Genomic DNA, 19,765 nt, shown 5'->3' on the forward strand with positions numbered 1-19,765 from the left:
CACTATCTGCCAAAATTAGTGATTACTGCAACTCTGATTTTGTGTGTCACTAGTTCGCGATATTTTTCATTGTTTGTGTGTGATATGGTTCTTAACTATTATGAACACATACACAACCAAAACTCGTTGACAGATAGTGCACTCGCAATATTTGCTCCAAGTGTAAGCAAGATATTAAGGCCGGGTTTTTCGTTTTCCGGTTAAAATTTGCCATATCAATATTCTTTTGGTTGTCCTAACGATAATCCTTAATCGGCAAATGGGTACCGACTAACGACATATTGTCCCGAGTATGCGAACACTCTAATTGCTTAAAAGTGTACGAGAAACCCAAAGTTGTTAACAAGAGGTATATCGCCACGATAAATTAATGATATATTTCAAACCAAATGAGACGTAAAAACCAGGATATCGATTTATATAGAAGCAATATTAATGTCCACCGAATGAAACCAAATTTAATAAAGTCCAAATTGCGACCTCTATTGACGCAATGTATCTTCAAGCATATAATCAACATACAACAACAAAAATCTAAACATATGAGAATACATGCCGATTAGAGCTCGCTCTCTTCGTATTCGACGTACATAAAACAAGTCTTATGAATACAGAAAGTGACAGCTTCTTTGACATATCTTATCGTCTAAAGGCAGCTTTATTTTTATTCGTTTTGCAACAAAATGTAACTTTGCCAATAATATCCATAGAAAAAATATAAATCGATATTCAGACAAAAAATAAAATATCAATAGTTGCCATTTATATTTTGCCAGCTCTAGTAAGATAAACATTTTTAAATTAGCCTTGTAGTTGTTCTATCCCCTTGAAAATTGCTACTGGAAAAGTACACGAACACACTTATTGTTTTTTTAGCTCATTGCCATATAAACAAAGAAATTCACATTTTTGGCACAGAAATTTGGAGAAAAAATTATATTGCGGTAAAACGGACACGAATGGCGGGATCGTCTAATTTCATAGCAATGAATTTATCACGGAATTTTGAATTTGTATGGCCCAAGCTAAAGGAACTTAATGAATTCGCGGGAAGCGACGGAACAAAGGAAAAGGTGCTGGCTATGCTGGTGTTAGGATTTGGAAGTTTTTTGTTTGGTATGTTACCGGCCATTGTTTCGGAAAGAAATCGACAGAGATTCCCTTTAGCGAAATCGTTGATGCTTTGCTTTGGATCAGGCATTCTTTTAGCGACATCTTTAATTCATATCTTACCTGAGGTGAGAATTTCAATTTTTTTTGTTGAAATTTCCTAACAATTTTCTTATGACTGACTACATAAGGTACGCAAACAAATGAATTCTGCTTGGGCTGAGATTTCTTTGTGTGGCGGATTCTTGCTTATTTACTGTATAGAAGAATTAGTTCACTTTTTTATCGGCGACCATGGTGAACATTCAGACTCACATTCGTGCAACAGCGCAGTGGCCAGCGTTAGTTACGGTGCACTAGACAGGGAATCAGACCCTTTGATACATGATCCTGGTGCTTTGTATGTATCTACATATATTTTTCTACTATGCATGTTTGAGTTATTGTTTAATATTTTACTAGCGATCCTACGATCAACCAAAATTATTCGCAAGATACTGAAGAATCTCACGCCCAGAGTCGTGCAACCCAAAATAGTCAATCTATGTCAACCACGATTGGCCTATTTGTTGCCTTGTCTATTCATTCGGCGATCGAAGGATTAGCAATAGGTGTTCAAAATACACCATCCAAGGTATTTATTGAAATTCCAAATTATTTGTCACTTTATGTTATTAACATACTTTTGAACATTTTATGTCTGAATAATTAACACCCTTGAAAACCTCTGGAAAAATCAGAAATTGGAAATTGCAAAAAATCAGTGTCGTGTTTTGTATTTAAAATCGGCTAATAATACAAAACCCCCTCTGATTTAATCTTTTGTCAAAGCTTCAATAAAATAAAATTAAATCTGTTGCAGGTCTTATTTCTCCTTGGAGCTGTTGCTTGTCATAAATTTGTCATGGGCTTTTGCTTGGGTCTTTTGTCAAGTTCAGAAGCCAATATTAAAGTTCAGTTCCTAAGCATAACCGTGTTTGCTTTAGGAACCGTATGTGGTATAAGTTTAGGAATGCTTTTGATAGATATCCCATTGTCATTATTGATTATAGTTCAAGGACTGGCAGGAGGGACGTTGCTATACGTTGCAGTATGTGAAGTGATTCCTAGAGAAAAGGCTTTGTGGCACAAAAACTCTCGGTACAAAATAGCAGGGATTGTTCAAACTTTGGCCGTTGCTCTAGGATTTTTGACAATGACTGTGATAAACTTTTATTTTGATGATGATAAGGCGTAGTTGTTAAAATATCATGTTTTTTTAGATAACATTTTTTATTTATCAAAGCGAGTATTTTTTTTTAGTATAAAATTTATTAGTATACACATTTTTAAGCATGGATTTCAATGATATTATTTATTTAAAATCTACTATAATAAATTGTTAATTCAATTTCTATAAACTGTACTTTTACGCAGATTTTTATTTTTTTTTTCTTGACAACCGCACATAAAAATACATAGCACGTTGCCACAGTGATCGGTTCTGCGCAACGGAACGACCCAGCCCCAACGACGCATCTACCAACGCACGCATCTACCTTCTTTTTATATTCGAGTCCGGACGGCGTGCCGCAGAGCGAAATAAGTTAAGAGGGGTATTACCGCGGTTGAAATGATGTTCGCGCCGTTCGGCGTTGTAGGTGGACAAGCTAACCTCTACGCTATGGTAGCCTGCGATAATATACATTATTGAAATCGAATGTGTTCTGCAGTTCCACTTGCCCTTTTTCAATTTGTTATTATCACGCCAATAAAATGTCAAATTTTCATCGTAAGCTTTACTACAATAAAACCAAAAAAGTATTTTACCACAATTTTTTTATTTTGTTTAAGTGATAATCAAAATTGATTTGATGGGAAAAGTGAAACCGCAGGACACACCCGAATAATACGCAAATTTTCAAAACCTACTGATTTGGTACTTGATTATCGTTATAATTTGTTGTTGGAGCAATGTGTAATACACTGAGGCGGCAGCCCTTGCCGGCGAAGAACTCCATCGGGTCAACCCGGTATGTACAACCGGCTACCATGGGATAAATTATTATTAGTAGTAATAATAATAAATATTTGAATTCAACCGAAGAATATTTTTTAAGGAACAAATCTAACGGCCAAACCACTTAAGAATACATTATTTTTATAATTTTTTTAAGAGATTGATCTAAATCCCGTTTTGTTGTAGTTGTATGGGTTTAAAATATAAAATTGAGTTAAAAAATAAGTAAATTAAATAAAATGCAAAATTTTTCACAACATGTATTTTTTTTCCTAAAACCTTTTTAAGGTTTGTTTAAAGTGTTTTGCGTTGTTTAGGGATTGCACCGATGGGGACAAAGAAACACAGATTGCGTTCATATAAAAATTTCATTCTCGTATGGCTGGTGAAATTCATGTAGACAATTAATATTTTAGGGTGCATTCTTCCAAACTGTAGCTTTTGATATAGGGGTAATTTTTTTTATAATAAATGTTTTTTGTTGTTGGTAATTGTGTCCAAGTGTCTTCTGTGAAATACAGAATGTTCAGTATAATCTGCCATTTTATAATTGAGAGACGTGCAAAAACTGCAAATCGTTGAAACTTAGCAAAATTGGTTTTCTGTAGGACAAATCCAAAATCCTCCCGAACCTCGTTGGAGAATATCCATTTGCCGAGCATCAGCATGGAGTTCGAAGACAGCATAGCACAACAACTGCTATGCATGCCATCACCGCACACATTTGCCGTGGCTTCAATCAGCCCAGGCCATTTGATAGGACGGTCATCGTTGCACTGGACCTATCGAAGGCATTCGACATTGTCAGCCAAACTATTTGAGGACATCGCCAAACGTCCTTCCGGCCAGGTCTGAAATGCTGGGTCGCGAATTCTGTGTGGTGGCCAGTCTTTTGTGGAAATTAGAGAAAAGAAGTCAAAGCGCCGTAGAGTCAAACAGGGACTTCCCCAAAGTAGGGTGATATCTGCCGCACTGTTAAATCTCCACCTATTCCCCATTGAACCCCCCTCCCCCAGACGGCATAGAGGTCGTATCATATGCGGACGATTATGGCATCAGGCCTCCGACCCATTGAAGTCATCTGCGATAGGTTGAACGTCTACATCAACAAACGTACCTCACATTTCGCTGAAAGAGATCTGAAGATATCTGCCACCAAATCTTCAGCCACCTTGTTCACTACAAATACACGTGAGGTGAATACCGAGCTGACTGTGATGGTTGATGGAGAAATGATTCCGACCTTTAAATGTCTTAAAATAGTTGCCACCAAATTTCACACCTCTTACACATTCTCCCCACTTGCCACAGCAATTTGCGATAAAGTCAAAAGTAGAAACAAGTTCCTCAAGACAGAAACGGTAACGGATGAGGTGAATTACTACCGGGTGAGTGTGGTCCTTGAAGAACGACCGCCCCCCATTGCACCTGAAGAAATTGACCTGCCCGTCAAAGCAGATCAGTTCTGGCTCAATTACAATACGACAGATGCAGCCGCCTCAATTCCTAAAGAGCAAGGATTGATGCCAACGTGCAGAATGTATGTCCCGATTGTGACCCCGGACCACATGACACACGTCACCTGTTAAACTGCCCAATATGACCCACTCGTCGCAGACCCAGATCCCTCTGGACGCACCCCATCTTAGCCGCAGAGTTCCTGGATCTGGACAACGATAGAACAGAACACATTGCTACAACAACCAAACCTTAAACAAAGGCGATAATTCCTACAGCATGAATACCCAGCTATTTTCACCTTACCCGAGGGCACATATAGCTTAAGCCAACTTTCGCTTACACCACGCTACGTTGTCCACCGTTGCGCAGGGGTTAGTATGTCCACCTATAACGCTGAAGACTAGATTCATATCCTGGCGAGAACATAACAAAAATTGTTCAGCAAGCTGGCGACATTTATGAGGTACTTTCCCATGTTAAGATTTCTCTCCAAGGAGGTGTCGCTCTGCGGCTCATCGTTCAGACTTGCCAATAAAAAGAAGCCCCATATCATTGAGCTTAAACTTGATTCGGACACCGCTCATTGATATGTGAGAAGTTTGTCCATGTACCCAATGAAATGTTCATGGACAAATTTGCAATTTGCATTTGCAACCACACTTAACATATTTTGCTCAGTGATGTTTATGGTTCATTGTGTCAAAGGCTTTACTGTGGTCTAGTAGAACCAGAAATGATACCATATTATTATCCATATTTTGTCTCATTTCTTCCACGACGTCAATTAAAACAGTGGAACAGTGTCTTTTTGATCGAAATCTAGATTGTCCACCTGTCAAAAGCAATTTTGCAATTCGGATTTATGATAAGCTCAAAAATCCACTTAAAGTGGTTATTAACTCAATAAACTATTCAATTGAAATTGCCATTTCTTTTAAATAACGTTTTTACTGATTAGCCTCCTTTGAAGAAGACCTTCCCAGGAGGCTAAACTAAAATTATTCACCACACTAAACGTCATATTTTTACAAACTCCGCAACTTTGCTATCAATCGGTACACAGCCTAAAACCTCACAAAATCACACTATACCCATGCAGGCTTTTGCAAAAATATTCAGTACAGCATTCTTTATTTAAAAATCGCAACAAATTTCATTAAGTATTGTATATAAAAGAATTATAGGCTCTAAGTAAAAGAAATCACTGTCGTACGGAAACGGACGTCGTGGCACCCAATTGGAATGGTTTATTTACCTGTCTAGCGGTTTTGCTAGCTTATGGATAAATAATAAAGCGCTCTTCCCGCTAAATGCTTTGTACTATAACATTGGCAACACACACCCGAAATAATCAAATATCAATAAAAACAAATAAAAAGGCGTTAACTTCGGCCGGGCTTAACTTTGGATACCCACCACCTCGGTGTATATGTAAATCATCTTTCGTCATAATCCGTTGAAAATTGCATAATTTATGCCTCCATAGCAGCTTTATCGAAATATGCTCGACACGGATATTAAGAGGTCTAATAAGTACAAGTCATTGTTCAATTTTGTAGAAGAAAATATTGGTGTTTTTGGTAGCCATATCTAAATAAAGACCGATCTGAACCATATACGACACCGATGTCGAAAAGCCTAGCATAAGTCATTGTGTCAAATTTCAGTGAAATCGGATTATAAATGCTCCTTTTATGGTCCTTATATCCAAATCTGAACCGATCTGGGCCAAATTGAAGAGGGATGTCGAAGAGCCTAACGCAACTTAATGTCCCAAATTAGGCCAAAAGTGGAGAATAAATGCGACTTTTAGGGGCCCAAAACATTAAATAAAGAGATTGATCTATATGACAGCTATATCCAAATCTATACTTATCTATGCCATATTCCAGGAAGAAGTCGAGGGGCCTAACATAACTCACTGTCCCAAATTTCGGCGACATCGGATAATAAATGCGCCTTTTCTGGGCCCAATACCGTAATCCGAGAGATCGGTCCATATGGCAGCTATATACAAATCTGGACCGATCTGGGCCAAACTGGAGAAGAATGTTGAAGGACCTAACACAACTCACTGTCCGAAATTTCGGCGAGATCGGGCAATAAATGCGCTTTTTATGGGCCCAAGACCTTAAATCGAGAGATCAGTCTATATGACAGCTATATCCAAATCTGCACCTATCTGTGCCATATTTCAGGAAGATGTCGAAGGGCCTTACATAACTCACTGTCCCAAATTATGCCAAAAGCGGACAATAAATGCGCCTTTTATGGGCCCAAAAACTTATATCGAGAGATCGGTCTATATGGTAGCTATATCCAAATCTGGACCGATCTGAACCAAATTGGAGAAGAATGTTGAAGGATCTAACACAAATCACTGTCCCGAATTTTGGCAAAATCGCAAAATAAATATGGCTTTTATGGGCCTAAGACCCTTAATCGGCGGATCGGTCTATATGGGGGCTATATCAAGATATAGTCCGATATTGCCCATCTTCGAACTTAACCTGCTTATGGACATAAAAATAAAAAAAAAAATTGTGCAAAGTTGCAGCTCAATATCTCTATTTTTAAAGACTGTAGCGTGATTCCAACAGACAGACGGACAGACAAGGCTAGATCGTCTTAGATTTTTACGCTGATCAAGAATATACATACTTTATAGGTTAGGAAATGGATACTTCGATGCGTTGCAAACAAAATGACAAGATGAATATACCCCCATCCTTCGGTGGTGGGAGGATCGGAGATTTTCTTTGCAACTGGAATAGGAAAGCCAGAGATCGCAAAACACACACTGTGCATCTGATGGATGGCACAGAATCATGTGCACCATGGAAGTGGTGTAATTGTTGCAGACAAAAAATCTATCATTACACAGAAACACATGCATTGGGGAAGGACGCGTTTCGTCTTTGGTTAGAAGACTTTTCAACCATATTAGGTGTGATGGCTTCAAGGGCCGTGCGTTGGTATGTTATATTTGAATCGTATTAATAGCGAAAATGCATCTATGACACAATTACCACGTTCACCAAGCCATTCCCGTTGTCATAGCGTTTCAAGCCATCAATACAACTTCCAACAGATGAACAAAATGTGTAGTACGGAAGAAGTGTAATTTGCCACAGACAGAATATCTGTAATTACACAAAAATACATGCATTGGGAGAAGTACAGCTAACAAGCAGGGTTGTCGAGCTTGGTTAATGTAGTAATTGTGTCATAGATGCGTTAATACGGTTCAAATACAACATACCAACGCACGGCCCTTGAAGCCTTCACACCTAATATGGTTGAAAAGTCTTCTAACCAAAGACGAAACGCGTCCCATGGTGGTTGGTGTGTGTTGCTATCTCTGGCTTTCCTTTTCCATTTGCATCTCAGACCATTGAGCTCGTTTCGAAAGAGAAACAAAAAAAAAATATACAATTAATTTCGTCTTCTCAGAAAATTTTGTGTTTAATATGTTTTTTTTTAGAAAAATTTTAGTCTTACTTTTTCTTTAAATGTCCCCGCTAAAACAATGTTGTTTTAGAAACTGAAAAAAATATATGCTTGTCGATTTTCAACATTTATTAATACATTTTTAAAAGGGGTTGCTTTTATAAAACAAAAAAACGGTTTCTAAACATCTCCAAAATTTTAACTGGTTTTTTAAAAAGCTCATTTTGCGAATAATTCGAAATTAGTTTTTAGCAAAAATCCGATTTATTGATCACCATGAGTATATATATGTACAGTGATCCAATAAAGACAATTGCAGACCAAGAACTGCAACAACAATAAAAACGATATGAAGTATGTATGTATATTTTTGTTACGAAGTAAGTATTTATTCGATACTATGGCGCAGATCATAAAATTTGCTTTATATTCTTGCTCATCTAGTATTTCTTATTTAACATTTTTTTAAAATTTCAACAGTTTATTATCCAACTTTAGATTATACAAAAACTTAGGAAGAGTATTGGATGAAATTTGCAGCGCAGAGGTTGGTATATCCATCAATGACGCTGAACGTCTGGGTACGGATCCTGGTGAGAACATCAGAATAAAATGTTTTCAGCGGCGTTTATTCCTCCATATTATGGGCGACATTTGTTAGGTACTATGCTATGTAAAAACTCTTCCCCAAAAAGGTTTCGAACTGCGGCACACCGTTCGAACACGGCTATAAATGGTATGAATAAAATTGGATCGGACGTCCCTCATTGATATGTGAGAAGGTTCAATGTTTTTTTTTAAGCTATGTCTGAGTTCGGTATTCCTGCGAAATTAATACGACTTTTCAGGGTGATGCTTTTGAATAGGTCGAAAGAGACACACTTTAACTTCCTAAAAAAAATCATCGATGGTATCAACGCTAAAAACGCCATATAAACCCGGACAAACCGAGGGAATTATGAACAATAGTCTGCCAAAAGCTTGCAACTGTAGGTACACGCCTGCAGAATTCAATAAAATTAAGAATATAATTGGCTAATGAATGCTAATTTCCATTAACTACTTAGTTTGGGATAGAAGTCACCTCATGACACCCTTTTAGTGTACTTTGCGGACTAAATTTTTACCTCGACTATTAAAATTCAACTTCATATTTTGCCAGTACTATGTTAAAATTCGAATGAATGTTTTTGTGTTGTGATGCTTGCAAGTAACATTTGAAAAATAATCCTCTGGATTTTGTAAAGACAATAAAACCGACGAAATATAAACCCTAGTTTTCGACAGTGGAATTAGAATTTTTAAATGAGACATACATAATACAACGAAGCATAGGCACTTGCGAAGATGCTTTCTGAAATGAATAGACCAGAGAATATGAGCGTCGTATGAACCACGAGCTGTGTGAGCTGTACGACGACGTTGGCCTAGTTGAGCGCATCAAAATACGATTACGTTTTAAGAATGAATGAATATGCCCCAGCTAAAAATTCATATAACTAAGGGAAAGTATACAAGTTCGATGGAAACAACAAGTAATGAATGATACATATATGTATTGGGTTGCCCAAAAAGTAATTGCGGATTTTTCATATAGTTGGCGTTGACAAATTTTTTCACAGCTTGTGACTCTGTAATTGCATTCTTTCTTCTGTCAGTTATCAGCTGTTACTTTTAGCTTGCTTTAGAAAAAAAGTGTAAAAAAGTATATTTGATTAAAGTTCATTCTAAGTTTTATTAAAAATGCATTTACTTCCTTTTTAAATATCCGCAATTACTTTTTGGGCAACCCAATATATTGAAATAAGGTGCTAGAAATTGAAAACAAAAAAGATCAAAGTGCTTGAAAACCTATTCCGACTTGCACTTATTGAACAAACGGTCTGTAGCAGCTAACCCAGTAAGCTTGTTATACAATTTAATAATTATTCCGTAGCATATTCCATGTCCCGCTTCCCTCTTGTTTACAATAATTCTAATTCCGTAGTATGGGATTGTTAGATGTTTATTAATGCGAGAAATGTTTAACAAAGATTTCATCTTTACCTAAAAATCAATTCAAATGTTGTGAATATAAATAATAAGGTTTCGCATATTCAAGAACCTTAATGTTAATTTATATCTAATACGTTTTTATTATTGCGTATAATGGGTGAAAAGGAGTAGTCTATCGCCAATTACAAATAATACTTAAATTAAATAACAGGCCAGATATGAGAAAAGTATCGAAACTTATGGCAAACTAATCGATGCGGTTAAAACTGCATAGTATATATACGAAAAGAAATAGAAATCTAGTGAAAGGGATTAAATATAAGACTGACGTTTACTTACAAAGTAAAAAAAAATTGCGTTTATGGATTAGGCTTTTCCTCGGTGTCATTTTCTTCCTCATCATCGTCATCGCCCCACTCGCTTATTAAGCTTTTGACGCGATCTTCAGAAGTGGTTGGATTAACGTCTTTAGATTCTAAGTTTGAGGCCTCCTCGGGGTCTTTCGGGGTGGTTGCAGTAGCAGAATTGTCTTCACCTTTATCATCCTGTACTTTTTCGGGTGTAATATCTAAAAATTCATCATCTGCAGGCTTTTCTTCACTTGTGGACCGACTTTCTCTGCCACATTCGGTGTCCGCTTCGTTTTTAACTTCGCTTACTTCCTTTTTATCCGTTATGGTTTCTGCATTGCTATCCTGGGCCGCTTCGTTTTTCTCTTCTTTCGGATCACTTTCGGTGTCTTCTCCACACGGCGTTTTAACTTCCACGCTTTTCTCTTTGTTTGACTCCTCTGTTGTATCTCTTTCACGCACTTCCTGTGCGTCTTCATCTTTTAATTCTTCCTCACCTTCGTGCTGCGCAACAGTTTCAGCAATACTTTTTTCATCGCCTTCTGGTTTATTTTCAACATTTCCTTGGCTTTGTTGTTTATCGTCGTGGTCTTCACTATGAAGATTCTTAAGAGCTAGATCGACATCATCATCGTCGCTTTCTTCAACTGATGCTTTCTCAGTTTCCGTTCCTTTAGGGATTTCTTTTTCCATATGTGATTTTTGAGTGTCTTCTTCTGCTGTTTCTTCTTTTTGCTTCTCTGTTTCACTAATTTGTTTGGTATTTACAGTAATGTCTTCCATAATTTTTTCAGTTTCGCTTAATGCAGATGTATTAACTTCTTCTTCCGGAGGCTGAGCCTTCTCTAAGACTTCACTTTCCCTCGGTTTTTCGGTTGGTATGACGTCTTCCGGCATGTCCTCCTCCTCATCTTCGGACCATTCTCCTGCTAACTCTTTTAGTTTCTTACTGATTTCATCTTGGCTTTTCTCTTCTTCGTATCTCGGTTGCTAAAAAATTAAACAAAAGAATTTTGACTTTATGGAATTTGTAATCGATTAGGCTAGTTACCTCCTCTTCTTTAGTAGCAGGGTCACCTCCGCATACTATTTCAGCAGGATTTGAAGAAACATCAGCCATGTCGTGCTCAGATACCAAATTCTCTGCCCATTCTAAATTGTCGATAGATTCCTTGCTTTCATCTAAATGTTCGTGCTGCATTTTTTCCTCCTGTGCTTGATCCTCCTGTTCTCCACCTTCATGGTGATCCCCAGCATCTTGTTCTGACTGACTTGCAGTGTCTTCTTCAATAGCTTCTGAAGTTTGAGATTTTAGTTCATGATAGATGTGGCTGTCATCGGGTTCCTCATTGGTTGCTGATGTTGCCTGGGACGTTTCATCGTGGCTTATGGCGCCCTGTTCCGATTGAGTTTCTCCTCCGACAAATTGTTGGTTTTCATTTAAAACCATAACTACGCCAGAAGACCCTTCATTTTCTTGGTTTAATTGCGATAAAATTTCTTTACGTTGCTCCGCAGTTAGAATTACTTCGCTTCCATCAGCAGCCACAAATTTAGTTTCAACATGTTCTTGTTCCTGCAGATACTCCTCAGATGGCAAAGTTGTTGTGGATTCCACTGCGGCAGAAAAGGTATCTGCCTTCATAATGGAACCGGCAATGGACAAGCTTATATCTGATAGAATTTTAATTTTTTTCTCAGGTTGTTGTTGTGCCTCAACTTCTTCCTCCATTAGCATTTCCTCATCTTCAGGCGGAGGGAATATTGGTCCTGTATTAGCGTTCTCATCGTCAGAATAGTCGATAATACCATCTTCCAAAGCTTGTTTTTTGTGGAAAGTTTTCATGTGTGTGTACAACTGCAATTCTTCAGGGAATATCTTATTGCAGTAAATACACTGTTGTTTATTTTCATCTGGATGACTGTCAATCAGGTGTTGATTCAAAGCATCACTGTCTATACACATTTGGTTGCATAGCTGGCATTCTGGGAATATGTAAAGGTTTGTCCTGATTTTATGTTCGAGTTGCATGTGGAAGTGCAATTCTCGTTTGCTCGATGAGCGCCAACCGCAATGTTCACACAAAGCAGGGTCGATGGTCTCTTTGTGAGTGTTGATTAGATGACGCCTGAAACCACGATACGAAGGAATGCTGATAGGATGACCATTGCGTCCACATCGCAAGCAGAGCCATGGACCCGTTGTATTTTCAGCTCCCAAAGCAATCAGCGCATGCATGGTTTTACTGTCAATGCGTCGTTTTTGAGCTGGTGCTAAAACAGCTACAGGTTCAGATGTAGCCACACTTTTTACGGCTACCTCGTTAGCAGCTTTAGCAGCTGTGTTCGCCATTGTATGGCCTAAAACTTGTTGTTTGGGTTTATTGGGCACAGCTATAATATTTGACACTTTAGCGTCCACTTTTTGTAACATGGACAACTTTGAGGGTGGTGCTGCTAAAGCGGCCGTAGTTGTATTTTCAATATCGCAAACTTCTTTCTTAACAACAACTTTTTGTGCGTTTCCTCCAGCATTGGGCATAATTTTTAGTTTTATGTTTTTGTTGCTGTTTACAAGATGAGGATACTGCCGCAAAACTTCAGATATAATTTTTGCATGATTCATTTTTGAGTTTGAACTATCTTTTACCACAATAGTTGGTGGCTTGTCTGGGCCTTCATGCTTTACAATGATTGTAGTAGTACCAGGAGGATCTTCAGTCTGCTGATGTTGTGAAGCAGACGTCTGCACTGCTGTAGACGAGCTTTGCTGTTGTTGCTGGCCTATCGATATAGGATTTGGCGCAGTCATGTCATCATCATCATCGTCATTGTGAATAGTATCATCATCCATAATTCCCGTGTCATAATCCCCATCATCACCAAACTCTGCAGCAATTTGTTTTCTCATTCTCTGTTGCTCAGCAAATTCTTTGACATCCTCCAAGTTAGGCTTTTTAGCTGGAGGGGAAACAAAAGTTGCTGTTGCTGGCCTCTTGTTGTTATTATATCCCTTGCGAAGTTGTTCGAAAGGCGATGCTGGCGCAGTTGGTTGTAAAGGTTTTTTTAAAAGTGTATATCCCCCGGAAGAATTGTTCGCATTGTTGTCCGAATCTGTTTCCTGTTTTATCCGAGTGAAGGTTGTAGAGCCAATTTGTTGCTTCACCGGCAAATTTCCGTGGCCAGAAGTGCCGGCAGCTATACGTGAATGGGCGCTCGATGGTCCAACACGATTTTGTGGGACATTACCAGTTACCATAATACGCTTGTTTTGAGGTTGGATTAATGAACGACCTCCAGCATGTGCTGCAACGCCAGGTCCGGAATTAGTTGGAATTATTTTACGCTTAGTTTTTGGGCTTGTAGGCTGGTGGATAAATGACAACGATACAGACATAAGGTTTGTTTCTTTTTTATGAAACGTAAACATACTTACCGCCTGATTTTTTTGTGGATGCATCTCCATTGTGCGCCGATGGGCTTCCAACAGTTTTAGCAATACAGTCATGTTCATATCTTTTGCTGTGCGTAAAAGCCTATTGTACATTTTCAACTCGAACTCAAGTGTTCCAGTATACATGAAATTTACAATGGGTACCACCACATCAGCCTGCAGGCCATTGGGCATAATAATGGCATCGTCTACCACTTCACATGTTTGTTCCAATACATTAAAGTAGTCGGTACAGGCACTTAGAACCAAACGATGCACCTTAAGCTGGGAATTGTCTCGAAATTGCAACGTCAAGTCACAGTAGTCAGTTTTATTAAAAAAATTCTGCAGCTTTTGAAGAAAGAAGACACCCCAGTTGTCCACTTTAACCGATTTAATTTCACCCATGGTGCCGTTGATTCGACAGACGGGCTTGTTCTAAATATTCCTCGTTTTTGCTAATATAAATATTAAAAAGTTTAACATTACAGGCACTCACATCTAAACACAAGTAATTTTCATGAAACAGGCGCGCTGACCGACCCCCAGATAAGCCATACACCAACTGTACCTACCTCTCTTCCACTTTCCGACTTGCCGTCTGTCGTCGGTACGATGTCTCGATGCTGAATGGCTATATGCCAATTATCCTGCTTTAGTTTTTATGCTTCCAATAGAAATCCTATTTTTATTTTACCGAATTTTCTTATTTTCTTAGAATATAAGACTAACAAACAAAATCGCTGTGATACACCGAAACACCTCGCTGTTACGGCTCCTCTTTATAAAAATATATCGTGTTTTAGTTGCAAGCTTTATGATACTTGGTTAATATGGATGCCGTAGTTTGAAGATTAGCAATTGTTATCTAGAACAATTCGAAGATTTTCACCAATTTTCAAAAATTAACGTTGTAATGAATTTTCTCCTTATTTTACTAAATTTCCAGCAGCGTTGGTCTTGCGTTGCCACCCAATGATAATTTTGCAAAATGGCGACTGAACGAAAACTTGGTGGTGGTGTGTGTATAAAATAAGTAAAAATAAAAGAATCTGGTAACATGATGAGGCTAAACAGAGATGCTATACGTTTAGAACTGAGAATTAGAGATGTGGGCGTGAGCAAATCACAACTCACGAGGCACGGTTACACAAATATTTTTCCGTCAAGCGAATATTTTCTCTCATGCGTCTCAAATCACAACTACTTCAAATAAACGTACGAAACATGATTCACGAATAGAAGTTTAGGTCATTAAGGATGTCAAATCAGCCGATTGAAAATGTCATCAAATAGGAGAAAACGTTAACAGAGAATGAGTGAATCCTCAATATCAATTACTGCCAAACATTAAAAAAAATTATATGTCGGCTGATCGCTTGGCATTCAAAACAACAGCATTAAACCACACGATAGACATGAAGCAAATGGCACGCTCACACCTTATATAGGATGATTTTTTAGCTATAATGTTATTTGGCAACATTTGACAAAAAAAATAATAGCTAAAGAACCGCCCTTATATTCGCTGTTGTGTGCGCAATGACAGCGTGAGTAGTATATATTCATATTATTGTGAATGGCATCAATAAAGTATATTTAGTTAGCAACGCGTCCGAAACAGCTGGCGGCATGTTTGACTCTAGGTCATTTTACCTATACTCCTTTACACATGCCAAACAAGAATGCTTCCCAGAGGTTAAGCCAAGCGATCATCCGATATTTTTGGCAGTACTTGCCATTTAAAATGTCAACTTGTGCTCTTTTTACATTCATTCTTTGTTTACGTTTTCTCCTATATGATGACATTTTCAATCGGCAGATTTGATATCATTAATGATGTTCATGGGACCTATACACTTTATGTTTTGCATGTGATCTAACCTTCTAATGTTTCCAAAGTTTCCAACTTGTGTTTTACATGACTCCTTCATGTTTGGCAAAAGTTTGTTTGACTTTTTAACGCAAGTAGCCAACTTGTTTGACACATGTTATCGATTTGTCTGATATATTTACTAGACTTATTTGGCAAGTTTCCATTCTATTTGACCGAAGTACATGACTTCTTTCACACAAGTACTTTACTGGCATACATGGTGTAACAATTAAAGGTGGTCTCATTTGTAGAAAAGCCACAAATCATATGGTTCAATTCGCCATCTTGCCATCAAGCTGATCGACGTTTTGCCAACACACAAAGAATTTGTGTGTGTGTGTGTTAACGTATGCGTACATAAGCAGAGAATATGCGAGAAAGACTGCAACAAATAGAACGCAAACAAAAATTCGACATCTTAATACCGTCAAATCTGGCCGGCTGTTTGCGTGAGACCACCTTTTTAAAACCGCCCTTACTGGCATATTACAACTCTCCGACTTGTTTGAAACAAGTAACTGACTTATTAGGGACAAATACCCGATTTGTTCGACACAAGTCTCCAAAATGTTTGAAATACATCTCCAATTTGTTTGTGGGGATTCCCTATCAGTTAATAACAAATTCTAAACTTGTTTCTGACAAGTTCCTGCCCATTTGTGGCAACTTGTTTAAGATAAATTAAATCAATTAAAGGTGGCCCCATTTGCAACCCGCCATCTTACCACCAAGATATATTTATTTACAGGTAGTGGCAGTTCCCCAACAACAAAATATTGAGTCCACTATCTGTCAAAATCAGTGATTAGTGCAACTCTGATTTTAAGTATGTCATGTCATGCTTACCACCAAGATGATCGCGTTTTGCCAACACACACAAACAAATTTGTGTGCGTATGCGAGAAAGAAAATAAGAACAAAGAGAATGTAAACAAAAATCTAACATCTTAACACCGTCAAACCCTGCCGGCTGTTAACAACTGTTCGCGTGGGACCACCTTTTTAAATTCGCCTTGAGCACAACCACAGTAGCGATCGCCAAACGTCTAATTGTAACTAAATGTTTGTTAGTGCTAGTGATCTTGCTCACATGGAAAACAATTTAGTATTTGTGTATGCATAAATAAGTAAGAATTTATATATAAATACATTTCTAAAATAAATAAAAAATGCAATAAATCTGTACAAAGTAATAACGATTGTGAAAGCTTGTGTTTTGTTCTGGTCTTGCAATCACAACATTATTTTGAAATAAGAGGCTTTTGGAAGGTTATGGTTATTTAACTTATACCAAACAAAATACTAAAAAACTTAATTATATTTACAAATAAAGCTGCATTCGCTTCTTTTTAAATAGTTTGTGTTGCATCTTTATTAATTTTGTTGAAATTACAACAACATATATGAATTTGAAACGGTCCACACACTCACATTTCTGTGTACACAAGCACGCAAGCAGCTGATAAATTGATTGGAGCCATATTAATTTTTATATGTCATTTTGGACAAAGAAACACAAAAACAACATTTTGGACAAAGAAACACAAAAAAGCAAATGTGGTAACCTTGTCAAACCACTACAAAAACGATTTAGGAAAATTTTCCCCCAAAAATAAACATAGTATCAGCCAGGATTCACTGAATAAGGTTAAGCCAAGCGATCAGCCGATATACTTTTTTTTAATATTTAGCAGTACTTGGCATTGAGGATGTCAACTTGTTCTCTTTTTACATTCATTCTTTGTTTACGTTTTCTCCTATATGATGACATTTTCAATCGTCAGATTTGACATCCTTAATGATGTTTATGGGGCCTATCCACTTTGTGTTTTTGCATGTGACCTAACCTTCTATTAGTGAATCCTGAGTATCAGCCTTAATTTAGGAATTCCGTCGCGTTCTAAAAAGTCATCAAAACTGGGCAAACAAATCCCACAATAGCAACGTTCAAACTTTGTTTTTATTTTTTTTTTAAATCGTTCAAACAAAGTGGATTTAAAAATTAAATTAAAAAAAAGCTGTTGGCGTGAGACCACCCACGCCAACAGCTTTTAACAGCCGGCCAGGTTTCAAGATATTAAGAAGTCAGGTTTTTGCTTGCATTCTCTTTGTTGTCATCTTTTTTCTCGCATGTTCTCTGCTCATGTACGCACACGTATACACACACGCATACAAATTTATTTGCGTGTGCTAGCAAAACGTCGATCAGGTTGATGGCAAGATGGCGAATTGCACCATCTAATTTATGATTGTTGTACAAATGAGACCACCTTTAATTGTTTCGCCATGGTATTCGACAGTTGTTCATGAACTAAACAGAGTACTAACGCTTATTAAGTGCAGCATCTTCAAATCTTGAATTTTCTGCTTCGTTTAGCCAGAATTTGCACGATGAATCATTACGTGTAAAGTTTCTTATAAATATATCCTTACGTGAATTCGCTGACACGCATCGAAACACAACTTGCACTAATTACTAATTCTCCAATTCAACCAAGTGATAAACAGATGTTTTAATATTTACAAATATATGAATTAAAGTCATTTATTTAATGGCGTTGCTGCAAAAGTTGAGTTCGTTAAAACGAAACAAGTCATTCAAATATGGAGTTCCATTCCTCGTGTTAATGGTCGGAGGCTCATTTGGTCTTCAAGAATTTACAAAACTGAGGTAGTATCATAATACATAGTGGGGTTTTATATAAATAAGGCTTGGTATTCTAGGTATCAATTCTCAAAACAAAAAACTATAACACCAGATGAGATGGAACACCATGGAGTCAAAATGAAGAAACCTGACGAAGTTACGATAGAAAAGGTATATGAGAAAGTGAAGGCTTTAAACATTGATAATTGGGAAAATAAAAGAGGTCCCAGGCCTTGGGAGGAAACTTAACATTTGAAACCTACGAGGCTATTATATAAATAGAACCACACTGTTTTAAGATAAAAAATAAAGATTTCATGTAAAAATCAATAGCTTAAAAAATAAGTTATTTAATATAAATTATTTTGAGGATCGATGAATGTGTATGTATGTAGTACATAATAGATCCAGAAATTAATAAAACGTATGCTATGCTGAAGTTATCCAAATAATTTTTAACATAACGCTAGTCAAAAAATTTTTAATATTTGTCTATTTCAAGTGGGAAATCTTTTCTGCCGATGACGAAAAAATAAAATAAACACGTGATTCCCACTCGACCATTCCTCGCAAAGTACTGCTCACTTTTCGCAAATCTGTGGTCGTAACATTTGTAATGTTTTATTTTCACTCTATTTAGTGCAATCAATACCATGCAATTACAGTCTATAGCATCCCGCGGTGTTCGTTCTTTTGGATCGAAACGATCTTGTTGACCTATAGGAGCTCGACGAAGATCACTACCTCCACATGCAAATATGTGGCTTCGACAACAACAGCCTATATATAGAGGAGGTGATTTTATCTGTATAGCACTAAGCTAAAAACCGTCAGCCATGCTAAACTCCTTGAGAATATCGCCAATACGACCCTCCAGTCAAATCTTATTATCTGTGTGGTCGCCAGTCATTTGTGGAATTTAGGAATAAGAAATCAAAACACCGTAGAGTGAAACAACGAGTTTCCCAAGGCGGGGTGATATCTCCGGCACTGTTTAACTTCTACCTATCCTGCATTCCACCCCCTCCAGACAGGTTAATCGTAACAGACACCTACAAACAAAAGCCTAACACTGTAAAAAAAATCATGTTGGAGTAAATTACTTGAATTAAATTGTCTTTGATTTTTTTTTAATTATTGTTGTTATTATATATATTTTTTTATATTATTTACATATAAGTGATAAGCAAGAAAATAATAAACTTAAAGTTACCATGAACATTTCTGATTTTCGTATGATATTGTGGTGTGCGCCGAATAATGGCGCTACAGCGCCACCTGGTTGTGACTTGCCTTACTCCAGCGACACCTACTGGCTATGGTTGGCCCTCATCAGGGAGAGGGAGACAACCAGCTGACACCAACCTGTCATTATGGCTGCCCCCATATGTTTTGTTGGTGCCGGCTGGAAGACCAACTTCATGATGGAGACCAACCAAAGCCA

General features: G+C 37.5%; 3 protein-coding genes across 4 annotated transcripts; 2 read left to right on the plus strand and 1 right to left on the minus strand.

Annotated features, from left to right (window-relative positions):
• The first annotated feature begins 747 nt into the window (after positions 1 to 747).
• LOC106095597 (zinc transporter ZIP3) lies at positions 748 to 2,662 on the plus strand. The gene is made up of 5 exons (XM_013262835.2): positions 748 to 781; positions 877 to 1,238; positions 1,302 to 1,510; positions 1,573 to 1,744; positions 1,973 to 2,662. Exons 2-5 carry the CDS (start codon positions 960 to 962, stop codon positions 2,345 to 2,347), a joined length of 1,035 nt encoding a protein of 344 aa, XP_013118289.2. The 5' UTR covers positions 748 to 781; positions 877 to 959; the 3' UTR covers positions 2,348 to 2,662.
• A 7,347-nt stretch (positions 2,663 to 10,009) lies between these two features.
• On the minus strand, positions 10,010 to 14,784 carry LOC106095624 (centrosome-associated zinc finger protein CP190). Of its 2 annotated transcripts, XM_013262889.2 has the most exons (5): positions 14,374 to 14,784; positions 13,802 to 14,256; positions 11,417 to 13,732; positions 10,355 to 11,355; positions 10,010 to 10,281 (listed from the first exon to the last, which is right to left on the minus strand). In XM_013262889.2, the coding sequence occupies exons 2-4, from the start codon at positions 14,204 to 14,206 to the stop codon at positions 10,375 to 10,377; spliced, it is 3,702 nt and encodes a 1,233-aa protein (XP_013118343.2). In that variant the 5' UTR covers positions 14,207 to 14,256; positions 14,374 to 14,784; the 3' UTR covers positions 10,010 to 10,281; positions 10,355 to 10,374. The 2 variants fall into 2 exon arrangements, with proteins under 2 accessions (XP_013118343.2, XP_013118342.2); XM_013262888.2 differs by having other exon boundaries at positions 10,010 to 11,355.
• Positions 14,785 to 18,184: 3,400 nt separating this feature from the next.
• LOC106095613 (cytochrome c oxidase assembly protein COX16 homolog, mitochondrial) lies at positions 18,185 to 18,764 on the plus strand. The gene is made up of 2 exons (XM_013262856.2): positions 18,185 to 18,345; positions 18,399 to 18,764. The coding sequence occupies exons 1-2, from the start codon at positions 18,227 to 18,229 to the stop codon at positions 18,568 to 18,570; spliced, it is 291 nt and encodes a 96-aa protein (XP_013118310.1). The 5' UTR covers positions 18,185 to 18,226; the 3' UTR covers positions 18,571 to 18,764.
• The last annotated feature ends 1,001 nt before the right edge of the window (positions 18,765 to 19,765 follow it).

Source organism: Stomoxys calcitrans, chromosome 2 (assembly GCF_963082655.1).
Source record: "Stomoxys calcitrans chromosome 2, idStoCalc2.1, whole genome shotgun sequence".
Classification (NCBI taxonomy): domain Eukaryota; kingdom Metazoa; phylum Arthropoda; class Insecta; order Diptera; family Muscidae; genus Stomoxys; species Stomoxys calcitrans.